Genomic DNA, 20,560 nt, shown 5'->3' on the forward strand with positions numbered 1-20,560 from the left:
AGGAGAGAGAATGAAATGTATTTGTTCATGAAGACAGATTTTAGCAGACTGGGTAGAATCACAGTTACAGAGGAGGTTTAACAGCTGCTGCCTGTATCCCTGTTTTTAGAAACACACTTTGACCAGTGGAAACTTTCTTAGATGTTAATGACGGCACACATTCAGCCTCATGACATGCGATTTGTTTCACTGAAAAACAGCAGTTACAGTCTTTGACTCATCAAACCAAACCAAGCCGTACCGGTGCACAGTGAAATCACCAATGTTACATTTCCTTAGCAGGAGCTGCTGTAGCAAACACATGTGAGGTGGGGGAGGGTTCTACTCTCAGCTGAACCCAGTTAACACAATGTTTAATGTCTCTTTCAAGCAGAAACTCAGTAAATCTGCTTCGTTTTTAAAATTTTTAATGGATTTTCACTTTAAGTAACTCTCTCTGCTGTGTAGTCACGAGTTTGCGACACAACAGAAGACCCAGGTTGACTGCCTGTAAAGGTTTGGGGTTTTACATTCATATTTAAAAGAAGTCGTCATTCGCACCTCTAAGGTGTGAGACCATCTCACACCTTATCTGCCCTTATCCCCCCACGGTTATCCGCCCTCCCTCTGCCCAGCAATATGTAAAGAAGTTTGTTTGTGGGAATTCTGCAGAGCTTATGATCCACACAAAACAGCTAGAACATCATTAATTGAATTATTAAATCTGTGTCTATCTCACCTGGAAAAGGCTCTGGACATTGACAGGTGGGGACTCCCCCACCTCTCCAGTGTCTGGTTAGTTACTAACCCATGATCGTTAAAACTATTCAACACAGGCAGCGCATGTTGGACACATAGTAGCCTATGAGGAGATTATAATTATAATAAATAAATCCCAGCTGAAAAACTGGTAGCGGAAACAGCGCAGGGACAAAAGGAGCAAGAAAAGAAGCAGCAGATTCATAAACTGTGCCAATTGTGAATTTTTAAAACTCGTTCAGGCCACTTTGTTAGTTTGAGTTTCATTCAAACGTTGATATAATTGAACTTGATGTAAAAACGAGCAGACGTCACTCCGTGGTTATTATTTCTCTTTTTCTCCTCTCTGCTCTCTTACAAAGAGCTGTTTTTTTTCTTAACAGCGGATCTAACAAATCTACACACCGTGATGCAATTTTTATTCTTCTTGTTTTGTCCTTACAACTTATCCTCTGAGTTCAGGGTCACCACAGCAGATCATTAGTCCACATGTTGATTTGGCACAGTTTTTACGCTGTATGCAGTTCCTGACACAACCCTCCACAATTTCTACCGGGCTTGGGACCAGCACTGCACGGCTTGGGATGGGCTGTTGGAGGTTCGGTGTCTTTCCCAGGGACACTTCGTCATGTGATCGGAAAGAGTGGGGCCCCATGGTCAGAGGTAGTAGGCCTTACACACCGGGATACAGTCATTCAGCATATTTACCGTTCATTGAACGCAAAGTCTAAAAATGATGAGCACATTGACTTTTTATCTTTAAAAGTTAATAACAAGATTTGAAAATGCTATGAATATGAGCCAGCGGCGGAAACCGGTCACTGGCTCTCTGGCAGAGAGATGTGCATGAAAAACTTAACATCTAAACTAATAACGTTGGGTCGAATTTATAGACTGAATTTGAATAAACTGATACAGTTAAACTTAGTGATATACAGGTCAGACATGCAGTTTTAGCTTCAGGAGAAGAGAGAGATGCTTTTACGTGAATTCTAATATTAAAGTATAAGGAAAATAACTGCATAACTATTTTTTTAGAAATTATTTGTCACTGCGTGGAAAAGTCACTGAGCTGCTCTGATCTGACATCAAAACTACGCACAGTAAAACATGACCACAGCCCATGATAAATAAAAACTAATCCAAGTAATTCACGTAACATTTAGCAATATTTACGCACAATCTGTTACAGTGCGCACAATTTTCACCGCGAGCATCTGTGTAGTTTTTTCTGTTGATCTGCAGACCTGTGTTTACAACTAGAGGAAGAGAGGAGAACTTCTTTTAATAAATAATGGCAAAACATTAAAGCTGATAGGCCGATGGTTTTTGCTCTTTTAAGAAACAACTTTGGAATCCAACTCACAAATCTGGCATTAAAGCACTGCACTTTACAACCTCGCCACTCCGGAAGAGTGATAAACAAGTGTTCACGCGTCTGTAGATAAATGTATGGATTCCTTCATTCAAGACATGATGCAGTGGACTATAATCCAAATATCAAATGATCCCTTCAAAATTATTTTGCAGTTCAGTTGCTTATGAACCTAAGGAGACAGGGTGACTGAACGTGTAGCCCACGTTAAACAGACAGAGACACAATCTATAGGAAATCTTATGTCCATCACATCATCAGACAAAGTCAACATAAACACCAAGAAGTTGTTGATGCATCAGACAGTAGGATTCATTACTGGGGATGAGGATGACACTGCAACACCTGGTGTCTGAAAATAAAAGCTGCAGGTTGGCTTTAATGAGCCTTTATCTGAATTAAACGCACTGCATTCCTGACGGACACAAAAGCCATGACACTTTCAATGGTTACATCTGTAAATCAGTGTATTAACCCTTTTCTAAAGAAAAAGAATTGTGTGAAACATCCTCCAACCTGAATACGACCCAGTGAACCACTACTTGAAATAGTCCAGACAACAAACTTTTTCTATACTTTTTTTTTTTAAGTGTTTCTATAAACACTTAAAAATTTAAGTGTTTATGCAACTTAAGAATTTAAACTGTGAAAAAAGACTGTGGCACGATTGAAAGCATGTGTTGATAGACGAGTCTTTTGCAGGTTGTCGGCTGGGCTCTCTAGCTAACATAGTACGTCATTTCTGCTGCTCTGCTATCATATGAACTTAGTCAGCCAGTTCCTTAATCCATGCAACCAACTGATTGGGAACTAATGCAGAAATGTGTGCCTCTGTTTATTTCTCTGTCTGCAAATGCATTTGCGTGTGTGTTTCAAGCTTTGTGTATGGAGGCGTGTGCAAGATCAATATTTTCCTCTCCCAGTGTGACAGGTGTACACTGCTGGAGAAAGCGGCTGCTAGAAACCCTTAGTTAGTGTGAATCCACTGAGGGGAAATACATATGCATTAGGCTAGGCCTGCTGGGGATATTTACCAGCAGTAACCACACAAACAACAACAGGTAGCGAAGTCTGAAACCAAGACATGTTTAATTCATGCCAGAGGCAGCAAAATACACTGGCTGTACACCTGTGTCAATGAAATAGCCAGTCCTTATTAGAATAGGGGTGTGTGTGTGTGTTTTCTTCAATTCAGTGGTGTGTGTCTGTTTGGTTGTTTGAGGAGGGGGCAGAAAGCGAGAGAAAAAGAGACCCTAAGACGTTATGCTGTCCCTGTATGGGGAAACATTCTCAGTCCATTACCCTGCATGTAGATATAATTAGAGTAAAGCAGGAGTAAGAACCCGCTCTGCTACAACCATCTGCCAGATGTATTTTCACTTTGTTATGCAGGAGGACAGATTTGTTTAGATTATATAAGATCGTACCTCTTTTTTCATGTTGTACCCCATTTATTACAAATTGCATAGTTGTATTATCGCTGACTTTAGCCTGAAGTTCAGCTAGTTTTTTTAATATATGAACAACTTGCAGACATGTAGAAGTTTCAAATGGGTAATTTACAAAGCTAAACATTGTGTCGCTTTTTTACTATTATCGTATGGCAGTGCAGTTGAGAGCAAGGAAAGTCATTATTTCTGGAAAATGCTCTTTCTAGGCTGGTAACAAACATTAATTTAACTTTTATTTGTTTATTTCTCTCAAAGCACAGTGCACTTTCTAGTTTATATATGTCATACAACATAACCATTACTCCGTTTTGATAATATTCATTTGCTTTACACTTTCTAACGTATATGTTGAATATCTCTGTATGCTCTACCAACAACATTCCAACCTTTAGTTTTGCACAGTTTGCGTCTGTATTGAGCTACTCTATATTGAAGGCTACCAGAATTCATTCGTCATTGTGTTGTTGAAGTGTGGTGTCTTAGAAAATGTCATATTGCTGCTGTTTAACAATTGAGATCTGGATCTTGTTGTCCCCTAAAAACACAAGCTTTGTATTGTGGGTTTTAATTGTATCCTCAACCTGTGCAGTGTGAGACAGCAGTGTGTTCAGGGCTGCAGTACTAGTAGCAGGGAACCAGGCTCACTTTTGAGGCATTGTTAGATGCACTAAGGCGTGCTAACGCAATGTTATGCTTGACTGCAGCTCACAGTGGCTGGGGTTCGCACTGAGGGGCAGAGGACTTGAGGGACATCCAACTCAGCCCTTTCATAGCATCCACGTCGCCCTTTTTGGTTTTAAGCAGCAAACCACCCCAACACCCCTTCCCATTTCCCATTTGCTTTGTCATGTACACTTGATTTTAATATGACTCTATCACGTCTGCTTATGCATTGAAGGTGAAATATGTTGACATGTCTTTATGAGTGTATCCATTATGCACACATTTCTGCAAAGACCACTGCCATGTACAACTAAAGAATATTTAATAAGTAAGTTTACCATGGATTTGTTTGTGAGTGAGTCATTGAGCGTGACCTATAAATGTCAAAGAACTGCTCCCATTCTCTCTTTTGAACCAGTCTGGTTCTTATTGTGCCTACACTTACTGTCTTCATAGATTATGCTTATGGATCATCCATATATTGGTTTTATTTTAAACTGATATTTTTTGTGCTTGAAATAACATGCTGCTTTTATCTCCCAAAAATAATAAAAACAAATTAAAGTCTATCCACTTGTGTAAGTTCCTTTAAAACAAAGAACATGAGCAGGATGCTTTCTTCTAAAATTAACTTTGAGCCTTAGAAATTAAATGTACCATAGTGGTGATTGGAAAAGGTCAACACTGTTCTGTTTTTTGGATGATTATTGCTGTCACTATACCAAATTATGTGCCTCTGGCAGGCCTGAAAGAGTCATTACTTGTACCTAGGGTACAAATAATTATTATTTTCAATATCAATGAAGGCTTATTATTTTTATTTTTTTATTCATTTGGTTATTTTTTGAATCTATAAAATGGCAGCAAGTAGTGACAAATCACATCACAAGTTACCATAACCCAAGCTGATGTCAATTATTTTTCCTCCAACTTAAAATTGAAAACCCACAGCATGGGTGTTTTATTATATTTCTTTTATTTTTTATTTTCCCTTGATAAATTACTTCAAAGATATATCACAACAGCCAGAGATTAGTTTAACCCAAAACTTCACAAAACATTAAAGTTCAAAACACTGTAAATCCTCATACAGAAATTTTGTGAAATTAAGTATTTGTTTAACTAAATATCTTATGTTTCAAAGATTAATAAGATTACTAGTTTTAACTGTCAAAGCTTATAAAAAGGTATCTTGACTTAAAGTTTTTTAACTTGAAATTAGTTGACTGAAAGAATGAAAGAAATTCAGCCGGTTGACTCAACTGTAAGGTTTTGAGACAAAAAAAAATAGCATATTAGTAGACATCCCAGCATGCCTTGTTTGACTTTTTCTTCAGAGACTCTTCTTTCCTGTAGTTTAAAATGCAGTAGAATTGTTTTGTGTTTCTGGTACATATCAAATAGTTTCTTTTACAATAATAATAAAAACCATCATAGCTGCCCACAGCCAGGCACAAAGTTTGTGAAAGCAGTCTTAGCAATGGCTCCAGCCATTGGCTTCACATTTTTTCATGTTGAATGAAGAACTGGGTCTTGAAAGAATTAAAAGGAAATCTGCTGATTTTGCATTTCTTCTGATAAAGTCATCTAATTCAGGTTTATAGTGCATTTGAAGCCAGCTGTACAACAGTTGACGGCCAGGAAAAGTAGATCCACTCATGTATGTATCCTTCTAAAAGGCCTCCAAATTATGTTGCTTTCCACTAACACTGTGATCTATTCTCTTGAATGTCAGCAAAGATATTTAGTGTTGTTAAATGTGGGAGAGTAGAGACACAAGAGGGGGGTGACAAATCATATCTCAACCATGGAAAACACTTTGATATGCATTAGAGCAGGAAAGGCTTCTGTTACCTATACCAGAGCTGGTTTGCACATTATCCACAGGGACTGTTATTTGCTCTTTCAACAATCTATCCCCACTCGTCCTATCTTCTCTTTCTATAGATCCCTCTCTTTTTTCTGCTCTATTTTAGTCTAGTCCAAATCAAAATAATAGCCTCCAAATCATGCCACTGTTCTGAGGCTTTTTAGATTGTCCATCTTTTCATGTTCTCCCATTATCTCTATTCTTCTGTCGTCCTTCTTCTACATTCATTTCTTTAGTTTTTGCTTCTATTTGTTCTAATCCTGTCTTCTTTATGTGACAAAGGAGCTAGACAGAATGTTCTGCACATGATAAACAAGCAAGGGACCAGTCTTTAGTGACTAGTGTGTTGCCAGGTAATGATGTTTAATTACAGCCAGCATGCACACATGCTAACAAGCTGTCTGTTAGCTTTTACCTTTTGAAAAACTCGGGGGTGTGACATTGGTACGTCGCCCACATTTATGACAAATACCTGTTCAACTCTTAAAAGAATCTTTCCTCTGTACAGTACATGAACAAAAGTTTGTTTTTTTATGTATTTATTTCTTTGCTTCTGCTGTTTGACCTCAATGCCAAAATACAGCTGTGTACTTAAGGAGACATTCTTTGTTTTTGTTTTGTGCTCCGCTTCTTGTAGCCTCTAAACCATTGTTCAGCTTCTCTTTTTATGTTGTTCTGTTGTTCACTAGTCAGGTAAATAAATGGGAAATGCAAAGTGTCAGAGATTGGTGAGTCACAGATACAGTTGGGTGCAAATGTTTGCATACCCTTATTTTGAAATGTCAAAAACCTAAACTAATCACCATAATGTGTAATGCACAATTAGCTAGTACAAATGTTCGACAAATGTTTATTTGTGTGACTGTGTGTGCATCCTCTGGTCTTTGTCAAATTGATTAGGAGAGAGAGGCCGCACACACTCACATACTGTCTGTGAACAGGGTCACTACTGACCTGTAGTGTTTGTATGACTAGTGTGGACGTGAATCACAAACAAATACTGCTGTTAGCAAGCCGACCAGGGGAAAAGAGTGGGATAATCTTACAGGAGCTCTGAGTCCAGTCTGCTCAGGTGTGCTGCATCTCTGGTGTACAAAGTTTTAAGATTCATTGTCTAACTTGCTGGAAGAAAAGAGAGAGCACATCCAACTTGACAATACACAACAGAGTCGATTTTGGAGCAGTCGTACTACAGTAATCAGAAGTTCATTTCTTTACAATTTTGCCTTTTATTTAAAATGTATTTTAGTTTTTCTATGTATATGACCTGATTTCCGTGCAGCAAACCTGCTCCAAATGTTCCACTTACAGTGTAAGTGCAAAAGAAACAAGGCAAATAGTTATCATTAGAAAGAACACGCAGTAAACTGCCAAGCCAGTTGGCTGTGTTGGGATTTTTGACAGGTGCAGAAGTGTGCGTTTGATCATGCTAACTTCAACTTGTTGTCATTCACTCTGCAAAGAGAAAATCACTTCACTGTTTGTATTTTTGTAAGTCTGCATGACTACTCTCTTCTTAAAGTGATCAAATACAGCAAACTACATAAAAGTGGATGGAAGGGGGAGGGAGCAAGAGATGAGTGGAAAGGCTCATCTGCATCTCTATTTGAAGTGGCAAATGCAAATGGACCAAATGATCTGACAAGAGGAAAATGTGAATTCTTCTCTCCAGCTATTTGCAGAAACCCTGTTTCCTCTATTGGACTGGGCCTTTTGCATTCCTACAAAATGCCATCGTATCAGACATTAAATGAGCCACCATGGTTCCATCTTAAAATTCTTGATGATGTTCTTAAACCATTCACAGCAACGATTAGTCTGTTTTTTTTGAGATTTTACTCCTATACTGCAGCAGTTTCAGTGGCTGGTGAAAAGGCCCTGGGGGCTATGAGACTTGCAGTTTAAAGATACATTTTACAGCAAAACTGAGAGCAAGAAGAGACACAACAAGCTCAGCCTGCCAGCTCTTTTATCATTGTTCTTTAACAGTTTCTCTTTTCCATTCTGCCTTCCAGCAAAGTAAAGGACAGTGGCAGACTGAGGACTGCGATAGACTGGTAGATTAGAAAAATCACACTGTGTTCAAGTTTTACAGACATTGGAAAAATACCAGTCTCCAGGCTTTTTCATGTGTTGACTGTTTTGCTCCAATTTCTTAACAGCTCTTCATGTAGATAAGTTCATTGTCACCACAACGGTGGCAGGCAGCGTAGCTTTAGCAGTCAGTGGGAAAAAGGCAGGCAAACACTGCTGCAATACAGACTTCAATTTCTGTCTCTGTTGAGGCTCCCTGACTCAGCCTGCCTACTAACTTCTCCAAATTACAAGAGAGAAGAGGATGTAAGGAGGGGATAAAATCTGTAAAAACACATTTGTATCAAATTAAGCCGCAAATATACGGATGCAGCTCATGATACATTGTGGAAATGTAAAGTTCTTCCAGCTGTCATTGAAGATGATGTAAAGCACAATAATAAACGGAAAGTTTTTTAATGTACTGATGATATTTAAGGTATGAAAATTACAGAAACTGCTACATATCACAGATCCAAATATATATATTAATCTTAGTTTGTTTTTTGTTTTTTTGTTTGTTTGTTTTTTGTGGCATCAACTACAATAATAATATACAGAAATATTGGCTCCACGAGCAGACAACCTCTGACCTCCCCCCCCAAAAAACCCCAAAACCTGTAATTACAACTAACACTACATCTACCGAACTTTTCTCGGTCAAAGGAAATAACTGAAGCAATAAGCTATTTTATTTACAAGGACATGTACCCATTACTTTTGTTCAAATAACTGGATTTAGATGGATGACAGTGACCCCGCTATTGAGGTAAACAATACCCAGTTGCCAACATTTAAATGAAAAATGCATCCTTTTTGGAGACTGTCCAAAATCGTATCCTTTTTGTTAAAGCAGAACTCCCACTGATTTTATACATCAAATGTTTTAGCGAACATAGGAAGTACTACTGCTTACAGTAGGGGGGGGGGGGGAGTGTATAAAGCTTTTGTGACTCTAGAGGGAGATGTGCGGAGTCTGATGACTTGCTTTAAGCGACTGACTCAGCATTGATTGGGACTTAAGTCTTAAGTTAAAATATTGGGTGGTGTGGTGTTAGAGAGAAATACAGATCCTAATCTTTGTTAGAAGCTGGAGGCCACACGAGCGTCACGTACTCGTCTCTCTGGATTTCTAATCACATATATGAATCCATATCAAATTGTCTCAGAGGGATAAACGTACGCCCCAGCCATAGCAGCATGTGTTCAGTGTGATTGCACTATGGCCGTATGGAGGTGTTGCCTTGGTCGGTTGCTGTTTTTTTTTTTTTTAAGGTTCACCTTGAGCCTCTGCTCTTCCTCAGCTCAGCTGGTCTGAGTTCAGGATGTCACACAGTGTTGTGTTGGTTTGGTTTGGTTTTCTGGTTTGTTTTGTTAAAGAAAATATGGGTTTCACAGCATCCATCACCCTCACTTCACTCCTGATTTGCTTATTTGATGCCACATGTTTTTTATTTTTGAGTTTTTGTTAATAAATCCTTTCTTTTCTAATAGTTACTGTGTGGACCTCCCTTCTTTGTTTTGCCTTCTAAGAGTCAGGCGGGTTTTAGGCAAGTAGATGACAGTTTTGTCTCTGCGTTCCCCATCTTAATCCAGAGAAAGTACTGAGAATGAAATTCCAATTGACTCATTCTCCAAAAGAAACAGTGTCAGTTGTTGGTTTAAGGAGTGAAACCTGGGAGAGAAGGCTTGTTTTACATCTCTCAGACGTGTTTTACAGCTTAGATGAAGGCATGTGTCGAGACGCTAGCAAGGCTTCAAAGGAAGGAGCAGCTAGGTGTTATAGGCGGGCAGAGTGAGGAGAAACTGAACTTGCCAGCACTTTGATCATGTTCACCACTAAAGGCCACAGCCCTGTTAGGAAGAAAAGAAATGCACTTTTGGAGAAGAGGTCTTATTGAAGTGTAGGTTTTTTTTTAAATCTCCTTTTGAAGTGTAAATGCATATGTATTGACACTATGTTATATATTTGTCTCTGGTGTACGTTTTAATATATCATCACGAAGGGTTTATGAACAGCAGAAAATAATTAAATGATAATTCATGCTAATACATACCAAAATAAATGTCAGTTCAAAGAATTTTGTCAAAACTGTCTGATAATGCCCTCTTGCATGTTCTTTCTCTCTAAGATAACAGAAATGGCATCAATTTGAAATCTCAACAGAAGTGTAAACAAGATATTAAAATGCAAATCGGTGATACCACAATTGATAAATTTCCAAACATCAGCCCTGAATGATTGAGGGTTTTATATGTAAAGGAAATGTGTGTTTGTGGGGGCCTGGATTGGGGAAACAGAATCAGGCATGAGGACGGGGGGGGGTAGATGACAGGCCCTTCGATGGGGGAGAGAGGAATAGGACACGAGGCGAGTCTAAAGCAAGAGGTTCCACAGTGGGGACTAATTGTCATCTTTTAAAATTGTGACTGCAACAACAGGAATTGTGAGCAGAGAGGGAGAGATAATGAGAGGAGGCTTGGATTTTCAGCTGTGGTAAATGTTCAGTCACAGCGGCAAGGCAGCACATTCTATGCACTTCTTTCTTTTAAATCCCCCTCTGCTGCTTGTTTGCCTAACGAGTTTAGTGTCACTGCGCGTGCGTGTGTGTGTGTGTGTGCGTGCGTGTGTGTGTGCGTGCGTGTGTGTTAGAGAGAGATCATTGGCTTTCTTGGCTTAATTTTGCAGTTGGTTCTTCCTTGTCTGCTCTGTTTCCTCCCTTTATTCTTATTTATTTGTCAGAGCTTGTGTTCAGGGACGTTTCTTGTCATTCGTCAGCGTGGCCCATAAAATACACTGTCATGACTGACTGGCCACGCTCCAAACTCATTACCGATTGGCTGACAGAGCGGGTCGCTCTGTTCTGCTCTGCTGTGTTTGACTCCTGTTTGCCAGACATTTCAGGCTCAGGAAACTTTAAATGCGGTGGCGTATTTCCCCGTGCCACTCCTTTCAGCCTCACGCTCAAGGTCACATGAATATGGATTTACCCTCTCCTTCCAGCACTCACATACTGATGATGAAGTGTAAGATCTACTAAGAGGGATTATAATTCAGAACGTTGGTCTGATCTTGGCCACCGCTCTGTTCCACTCTCTGTCTGGGTGTGTGTTTTAAGTTGGAAACCAGAGGGAAGAGTGGGAGGCTGAGTAGAACGGTGGTCTGGGTGGAGGGAGGGGTAGGGGTAAGAGAAATAAGAAAGATGAAGAGGACTGCTGTAGGAGCAGAGAGCTGAGATGAAGAGTGCAGGAAGGAGAATGGATGATGATGGTGGAATCAGGGGAGGTGGAGCTGGGTGGGATGCTGTCATGTAAGAGAAAAGGGAAAGAGACTGGGAGATTGGAAAAGGGCGACGTACAATGTTATTGAGTTTCTGTTGCGGTTGATCAGCCATATCCATTTCATCATATTGAGCTGGCTGCGTGCCACAGTCTACTGCAGAAAATTTGTCCTCATCATTGTGTGCACACATGGTGTGTTTGTGTGTGTATCCACCCAGACTAAGTGTGTGCCCCGCGAGCTAATGTATATGCACATGTATGTGTCTTTTGGCATGCGCATGTGCAGTACTTAATAAAGAGCTTTTATGTTCCAATGATTTCTGCTATTCAGTCATTTTGTGTTTGCAGCAATTGTTTTTGTTTAACCTTTTAACCCTTGTCCTTCTCTCTGCTTTGCTTGTAATTTAATCTGCGATCTGATTAACCCCCGTGCTTCCATTCATTTAAGTCAGCCTGCGATCCATTTTTTTCTCTTGCTCTCTCACTGTCACAGTTGTGCTCAGTGTTTTGTCTGTGTTTTTCACTCACAGAAAACAAGGCACCTTTACAAAGGTCTCGCTCTCGACAGAATATAAATATGGGTTCAGCGGTGGCGAAAGCTCCCCCTGCCAAGGAGGCCCCGATTGAGTCTGGGGGCCAGCCATCTGCAGCCAGGGCCAAGGCTGCTGCATGTTCAGCGTCAGACCACAGGTACAGAAACACCCCAGGTCACAGCTACAGGCTGGAGAGAGAAAAGGTGGTCGAGAGGGAGGCTGTTAAACCGACTGAGAGAGAGATGGAGGTTGAAGCAGCGCCTCTGGCCTTCCAGTCCTCCTCCACTGGTGCTGCTGTCAGCAGCTGCAGTGCCAATGGAGAATCAGATGTGGAGGCTCTCCTGGCCAAACTCAGAGCCTTGTGAGAGTCAGTTGGAATTTTGGAAATAATACATATACAGGTTTAAGGCAAGTTTGTACACACACGTTCAAAATTTGACCTAAAAGATCCCAACAAGAAAAGATATGCAAAAGCCCAAAACAGCTGGCTACAGTCTTGTCCACAGAGGTCACGTCATGACACCGATTTACTTGTTTAGCATAGTAGTATCATATTATATTGTTCAAAATAGAAAATACTGCTGAATAGATTTAGCAGATTCTTTACCTGTTGCTGCAAAGTGCACTGCCAAGAACATTTGGCTATAATCCCAAATATAGGAATATAATATAGCTTTTTTTTTTAAGAAAAATGCAAAGTTGTTAAGCACTTTTTTGTAACCCAGATATACACCATAATAAATTAAAGTTAAATCACATTTATTCACATTTGTTATAATTGATTCTAGTATTTATGTAACACGTTTAGCACATTAATGTTCACCTATTCAAAATTTTAGGTACACGTTGTTATTTTACACACTTTTTTTCTTTACACGTTATTAGGTGTGAAAAAAACATTAAGCCTAATCTGCATTTATCTCTATTGGGGGTTTCATTATTTTCCATTTTAATCTCTTTTTGTTCTGTGTCCTTTTCTTTCCTTGCCGGATGATGGGGTCTCTTTTATATCGGAAAAAAACTGATGTAATTGTATTTTCTATCAAAATGTTGCCTGCACTCTATAAAGTTATGAATGTATACAAAGTATCAATACGTATAAGTTACACAGTAATAAGATATCATTCGACATTTGGATTTGGACTGCACTGGACCATTTTGTGCCAGTGTCCTCATTAGTCACAACATTAATGCACACTGAGACACGTCTGCATAAATGAGACCGTGTATAAAGTTAATCCAGCCACAAGTTCATCAGAGCTAATTGCTGCTGATTTCTCTTCTTGCATTCCTCCTACATTACTCATTTCTTAAGCATATTTGCTGTATCTGTATTTGTATCACTCACTTTTATGGACCTATTTACAATAAAATACAATAAAAAATCTATTTTGTATTTTTTCCTTCAGAGAATGTTTAAACATGATAAAAAAAAAAAAAAACGTCCATGTTTGTGTGGTTGTTTTTTTTTCTTCTCTGCTTTGGTTGTAGTCATCTTTTTTTAACATTTACCTGTAGCTATCATATGTCACAGATCAAGCAGCAGAGCAAAAAGAAAAAAAAAACATCCTAACATTAATTCATTGTTAATAAACATCTTTATTACAATCACAAGCACATCCAGAGCAGCTGAGTACTAGTTAGCAGCACTTGGAAGATTTAAAAGAGCTAAAAATAAAATGTCTGACACCCATTACAGTACAAATAGAAGTGGACTTTGGGACTATATCCATACATTTATGAGGATATTATTTTGGTGATAGACCACTGTAACTGTATTATTATTATTACAGCCAGTATGTGACCTTTGTCATACATTTATCGTCTCGCTAAATTGTAGCTCATTGCCCTGGTTGAACAGCAGACGAGTCTATCGTGTGCAGTGTCATTGCAGAAGTTTTTTGTTGTTCCAGTGTTTGCTACGTAATGAGCTTAGTTTTAATATGACTCATGAATGGATGAGCTCATAAAATGCTACATAATAATGTGTACACATAATAAAAACCTGGATTTATTGTAGTTTCTGTGCATCTGCATTGTTACATTTTCTAAATAAAAGTTCACACCTGACTCAAAGCTTGTGAACAGCATGTGTGAACTTTTATCACTTACTTTTATTAATTAAACAAAACCGTAAAGGCACTGTGCTGGACATATGTCTCCTCTTAAAACAGAGACCAGCTGTACATAAACATACTGAAGGTAAAGTTCAGTTGAGAAGTACAGAGAGCGAGATATCAGCTGGCCATTTAAACCAATATCTGACCAGGTCTGCTTGCTGTCAGCTGGTGAATATCTTCGGCACTGAGAGCAACATTACTGTCCCCGTCTGGAGCAGGGCCAGAAACAAAACACCTCTCCAGTGATGCACTCAGTGAATTGGTAGAGTAAGCCAGTTGCTGTTAACTGAGCTCCTCCAGTGGCCTTAATTTAGCTTTATCTGGCTGCGGCACGCTTTTAACTGAACAGTTTAAAATCAAACCACTTTCTTTTAAGGTCATCTGTGGTTCTCTGCAAGGATGTAACAGCAGTCACCTTATTCAGTACATCAGCTTTTTGCAAAAGCTCTGCTGCTGAAGAAAGTTTGTTTGTATTTTTCTCTTTTTCTTGCCAATGCCACTGAGAATTGCCTCCATCTCTGTGCCACTGAAGTTCTTTTTTCAGTTTCTCAAATGTTATTTTAATCTAGGAGATTGTATGTGGGTGTTCTCTTTTGCCTTATATAGCAGGATATTCTAAGGATGCATCATAACATGAATGCAAGATAGGTCCTATGAAAGTTTAGATATAAAAGGATTCAGGTTCTTAACAAGACATCAAGAAGTAGTGTCACCAAAATGTTTTCAACCTTTAGGCCATTTTAGATTTTTTTCAGAAACGCATATTTCACAATTTTCAAGGCAAAATGAGTCTTACCTCACTTGAAATGTTAATATAACAAGATTAACTGGAATACATTTGTCACAGACATAAGTAAGAACATGGATCTGCATACATATTGACAATACATTCTCTATAATTGCCTGCATGATTTCAACATCTGAAACATGATTACATTGTGCTCCAACAACTGAACAGGCCTGTTTGTTTGAAAGGACAGCCGGAAAATGACCGGCTAAACTCATAAACACTACAAATTGAGAGGAGAAGGAGAGCATAAGGAGGGTAGGATCTTGTTATGCTCAGGGAGATTTCATAACTCACAGGTCTGCAATCCAGCCATGAGGTTTATCTATGGGCCTAATAAAGTGGAGCAAAACATATTGTGTAGCAGATTGCAATCTGGGCTTCTTTGATTGGAGATGAAGTTAAAAATGTGTCTGAGGGATTTGTAGAGGAGGGGGAAGAGTACAAAGCAGATCAACACATTTGTCACTTTCTTTTCCTCGAGACTCTATGAGTGAGCTCTGCAGTATTTATAGCTGACTGTACATATCAAATTGTGGAATTTTATGGTGCAAAAATCACTTTCTATTTCAGGTTGTTTGTCTGAATCATGTTGTAATCTACTGCTGATGGTGTCAGTCACAGAGGGAATTTAGGAAGGATGTACCTCCGTCCCCTACAAAATATGATCAAATGGTGCCAATTTGTATTGGCAAATGGGTTTTGAATAGGTGACTGTGAATCAGGAGGGAGAGCAGGTTGTCCACCAGCTGCAGGGTCGGCAGTTCGGTCCTCTGCTCCTCAGGTCCACATGACAAAGTGTCCTTGCGCAAGACACTTAGTTCCAAGGTATTTCTGGTGTGTCTAAGTTGTTTGAATAAACGCATCTTTAAAATAACTAAATGTAATGAGGATGAAATGTGTGACTGTGTGGTCGCCTGCGTGTCGGCAGCTCACTTTAAATATGCAATCAGTGTAGTAACTCTAGAAATTGGACTTGTATATATAAATACAGGTCAGGTTGCAGTTAAGAAAGTGTAAGAGGTGTTACACAACGTGTGTAAACAGCTTTGTTGATTAAAATTAAAGTGCATCTTTTTAACCAAGTGAGACAAATGTGAAGTCTGAACGTGAAACTTTTTGGAAATTATGTACATTTGCAGAGAAATCTCAGGGAGGTAGTTAAACATATTCTGTGTCCTGCTGTATGTTTTTTTTTTTAGGTTTAAACCACACGTTGGTGAAAATTCAGGAAAGGTCAGGGTTATGGTTAAATAGTGAAAAGGTCAACAGTTCCCCTCTAATGCTTTAAGTCAGAGTTTTTTTTCCCATGTTAAAGATCAGTCTTTCCATGACCTTGACTGAATACCCGGACCAGTATAACTATCGCTGTAAACACAGCAGCCAGGCTTTAGTTGGCAGGAGCTGATATTGTATGAAAGCACATGCAGATCTGGTTGAGGATGGACATTTAGTACTGGCAGTAAAATAATTCTGAAATATTCTGAATATAAATGTTTCATAGTTGCTTTCAACAAATAGTAGCGAGGAGCCCATTTCACAAAATACTAATGCATGGGCCAGAGTAAGGCGCTCATTTTTATTATTTATTCATTAGTAAAATGCGTCTAAATGAAAAAAGGGAAATTATCTCTTGAAATTTGGAGCATAAAAGGCCCCTGGACTGTGTCCACATTATTTGCTAGTAATGTTTTTCTAATTCACATTTGTTTAACATAACTAAATATTAGCCAATAGAGAATAGTTGGGGCAATAGAATTTACATTTTCTTGGGTCAAAAAGTAATGAATCTATATTTAGTAAAATTCTTACACTCTGTTTATTGCTGAAATTATATGCTTCTTCGGCTACCCGCTACTAATACTGTATATTTAAAGCAAGCACTTTTGCATGGACATTTCTGTCTCTTATACCCAAATACTGTATTTGTATTTTATTCTGTACTGCAACAAAGAACATCAGCATGTGGCAAGAGCTGATTAATCACTGTGCTGTCCAAACCAAGTCACCTTGTTGTCGGGCTCAGATCCAGCAGGAGATGGTTACAGTGGTAAACCGACACCCTAATAGTGTCACCCAGGGACATGTTGGTCTCTTTCTGCTTTTTCCTGTTTATAGATCAAAGCAAACTTGTCTGAGAGTAAATGTTCTGTCCGTGCAAAGTGCTTATACAGGGTTTGTGGTTAAACACTTAAATCAACAATGGATTCTTCGCACCATCTTTATTATTCCTCCTTCCTCATTTCTGTCTAGCAGGTTCTCTGCAGTGGCGTGTTGGCCTCTCTCTCTTTTGCTGGGGTTACCTCCATCTGTCACAGCAGGTGTGTTTTTGTGTGTCGTGTCTGTGTTTCTTTGATCACTGTTGCATTACACCAGTGTAAATTTTTGCCCCCTTTCAGTCCTTTGTCTTTCTTGTTCCGTCTTGCTGAGATGTTTGTTGCTTTTGTTGTTAAAAGCATGAAAGAAGGAAAACTCATCCCTCGCCATTTTTCAAACAAATTGCACATATTTGGCAATCATGCAAAATATCACAACAGATATTAAATATCACGCTATCTGTCCCATTGTGCTTGTGATTTATTCCCTGTTCAAACAGTTGAATGCCATCTTGCTGTCTGAACTTTCTGCATGTTAATTCATCAGAAGTCATGGCAAATTAGTGAGGTTTGGTTCGCTGTTGTTTTTCTCAGCAGCAGCTGATCTTTATTGGCTGGTTTCTTGATATTTTAATAAGTCTGGCTCGCACGAGTAGAGACGAAAGCAGCATGATCTTAAAATAAGACTATAAATAGGAGCAAAGATAAACCAGAACAGCCAGTAATGCTGTGCATACAATAAATAACATCAGCCAGGTGAAGCAAAGCGTGGTAAACATAATTTATGAGATTGTAAATGTTTAAATAAATTGTCATGTTAGTCTAATCAACTAGAATTATGATCAGAGTACAGAATGCGCTGAGCAAACGCAATACTGAACGCTTTAGGCAGACAGGGAGGGGGTTGAAAGGGAGGATACTTTGTAAATTGCATGTAGGAAACAGCTTGAAGTACAGTACAACAAAACATAATTATAACTGATTTTTATAAGTCAACTTTAGTTTTAGTTCCTTATCTAAGCTGAAAAATCCATGTGACACCAAGAGAAGAACTACGGCGTGTTTTCGCTTTTGTCTACGTTGTTGCAGTACATAGTTGATTCCCCAGGCACTATGGCACAGAGCAGAGTGACAACTGTACAAACACTCAGTACACTTGTGCTTTGTTGGTGGTGACAGAAGCGAGCACATCTGGCTTTGATCACCATGGCAATGGCGGTGCAGAGAGTGACGGGCCGAGCAGAGCGATGGAGACGGATTCACAGGGGAATCATTATCCTGTTTAGCAAGCCTAATGAGAGAAAAAGGTGTTGCACCTCAGCTAACTGCTGTCCTTGTTTCAAACGCTGACGCACAACGTCAAATACACACACACACACACACTCAGGTGAGATGTAAGTTAAAACAGGCCCATTGTGTCTCACAGATACAGATGAACCTCACATCCTGTGGTCTTTACTCACTTCCCTCACAAAATGGGTACTGTTAATATGTGCTCCTAACTATACTGGGCTTCAAAATGTCAAGGTTTTATTAATTTAAAATCTATTATTGTAATCAAATAGGTGAATAATTGCTGAAAATCAGCCTACAAATAGAACAGATGAACCTGCAGGGGAACTTCTAATGACAAGTTAAAAGACTTGAAGATTTGATTAGAAGCCATGCAAACCACTCACTAGAGCTATTACAAAAGTATGGTCTTAGAAATTATAAATTTGTAGAAATTATAATTCCTTCTTTATAATTAAAAAATAATGTATCAGCGCACATTTAAAAGGACAGAGAAGTGTTTTTCAGGCATGTGTTCACACATTAGTCTCTAATGAAAAGTACAGAGCAGTAGCCTTCAGCTACTTGCCCAATTATACACACATTGTTGGGCTGTCTGTCCTTGAAGAGAGACCACTTCGCTCTTTTTTTTTTTTTTCAAATCCTTTTTTCGTTGATTTGAAATTTTACCATTTCATACTGTTGATCGATTTGCATTTATCCTGATGTGAAGCACCTTGAGATACTACTGTGTAGGAAAAGTCTTTAAAACTTCCCACTCTCTTGCAGCTCTACTCATCTTCTGCTGAGCTCTGCATCACTCTGCACCACCCTTCAGATATTCATCATTATCACATTACAACTAAGAGGAATGCTGTGAAAGTATTAATCAAGTAGCAATTGTAATATTTCTACTTTTGCTATTCTAAAATACTTGAAATAAAAGTTACTCGCTGTAGCTTTAATTGATAGTAATGATTCCATTAACAGAGATTTTCAACTGACAAACTACAACATCCCATTTAGGTTTTTGGGTTGAATTCACTTGCCATATAATACTAACATGGAGGGAGTTGATGCTGTCTATCTACTATCCACTAGACAAGAGGCAGTTAAAACTGGACGTATTAGGACTGGAAGAGGAGCTGACCTGTGTCAGGTTGGCATCAGTCCTGTTTGCCACTGAAGTCAGTCAGAAACACACATGCCCCTGTTTAACCTGCACACAGGAGACAGAAATGTAACATAGGTTTAAAAAAAAAAACAGTTTTATTGTTTTGTACTGAAAGGCCTCCTTGTTACTTGACCTCTTTTCTTTTCTGCTTTCTTGTCTCCCTTGTATAGAACAGCTTTTTAACCACAGTCTTGCACAGACAGGGTTTAATATCAAGAGTCTATCAATCATGCACAATATTTATTTTTCTCCTGTGAACTTTATCATCTAAAGCATTCTGAGAGAAAAATGAAAAAACAAATTCAAAAACTGTTGCTGAGGATCCTTTCCCTGCTCACAAGCGTTCTGTTAACATAACTCCGCAGCGTTGCAAAACTAGCAGTTTGCCATGTGTGCTTACAACAGGGGGTCACACACCGTGTACTGTCTGATGCCAGAATGAGTCCTGTGGTGGACTGCCAACAACTGTGGACTGGTACTTGAACAATCATTGCTCCCTAGTTTTCTCCTCCCAACCCACAGCAGCAGGCTCCCTGTAAGATAAGGCAAGTGCAGATCTTCAGATTAGAGAGCTGGCATTAATTTCTGCACTTACTTGTGCACTTGCTGTGTGGCGACTCTCTTTTTAACTCCAAGAACAGTGAGCCAACAGGAGCAGGTAGCGTGTCTGGTGAAGCTGTGGAAGGCAGAGAAATGGTGGGGGGAGTTTGGCTTATTGAACTCGGTCACAGAGTTGATTAGCATGCAGCTAGGCAAGCCACAGGCTGTACAAATCCTGCATGCAGGATTTTTGGCAAAGGAATTGGAAAGACAGTACTTTTCTGGAGCAGCGGCTCAGGCTAAACAGGCGCTACTGTCACCTCCACGGCTTCAAAACTCATCTCACCGTTCACACACATTTGTTTTCCAGGTCACAGCACCTGCAGACATCAGCTAAAAAATAGAAATACCAGTCTTCACCCACTGCCCCCACAGTTCAGTGCTGTCTCCCAACGGCATTTTCCAGCCTCCCAGTTCACCGCTCACTTTATAAAACCTTTCAGCACAGTTCAATACAAGGCACGTTTCTGTGCATGTACAGTTCCACACAGTTCACTTAATGTTGCCTTGCAAAACAACAATCCGA

General features: G+C 39.3%; 1 protein-coding gene across 2 annotated transcripts in view; it reads left to right on the plus strand.

The window, feature by feature from the left end:
- Positions 1 to 13,374, plus strand: part of LOC137122815 (protein diaphanous homolog 3-like) — a 149,720-nt gene extending 136,346 nt beyond the window's left edge. For both annotated transcript variants that reach the window (XM_067496141.1, XM_067496140.1), the window contains one exon: positions 11,983 to 13,374. In XM_067496141.1, coding sequence (XP_067352242.1) covers positions 11,983 to 12,350 — 368 coding nt within the window. In that variant the 3' untranslated portion in view covers positions 12,351 to 13,374. The remainder of the gene's footprint in view (positions 1 to 11,982) is intronic.
- The last annotated feature ends 7,186 nt before the right edge of the window (positions 13,375 to 20,560 follow it).

The sequence above is a fragment of the Channa argus genome, chromosome 2 (genome assembly GCF_033026475.1).
Source record: "Channa argus isolate prfri chromosome 2, Channa argus male v1.0, whole genome shotgun sequence".
NCBI classification, from domain to species: Eukaryota; Metazoa; Chordata; class Actinopteri; order Anabantiformes; family Channidae; genus Channa; species Channa argus.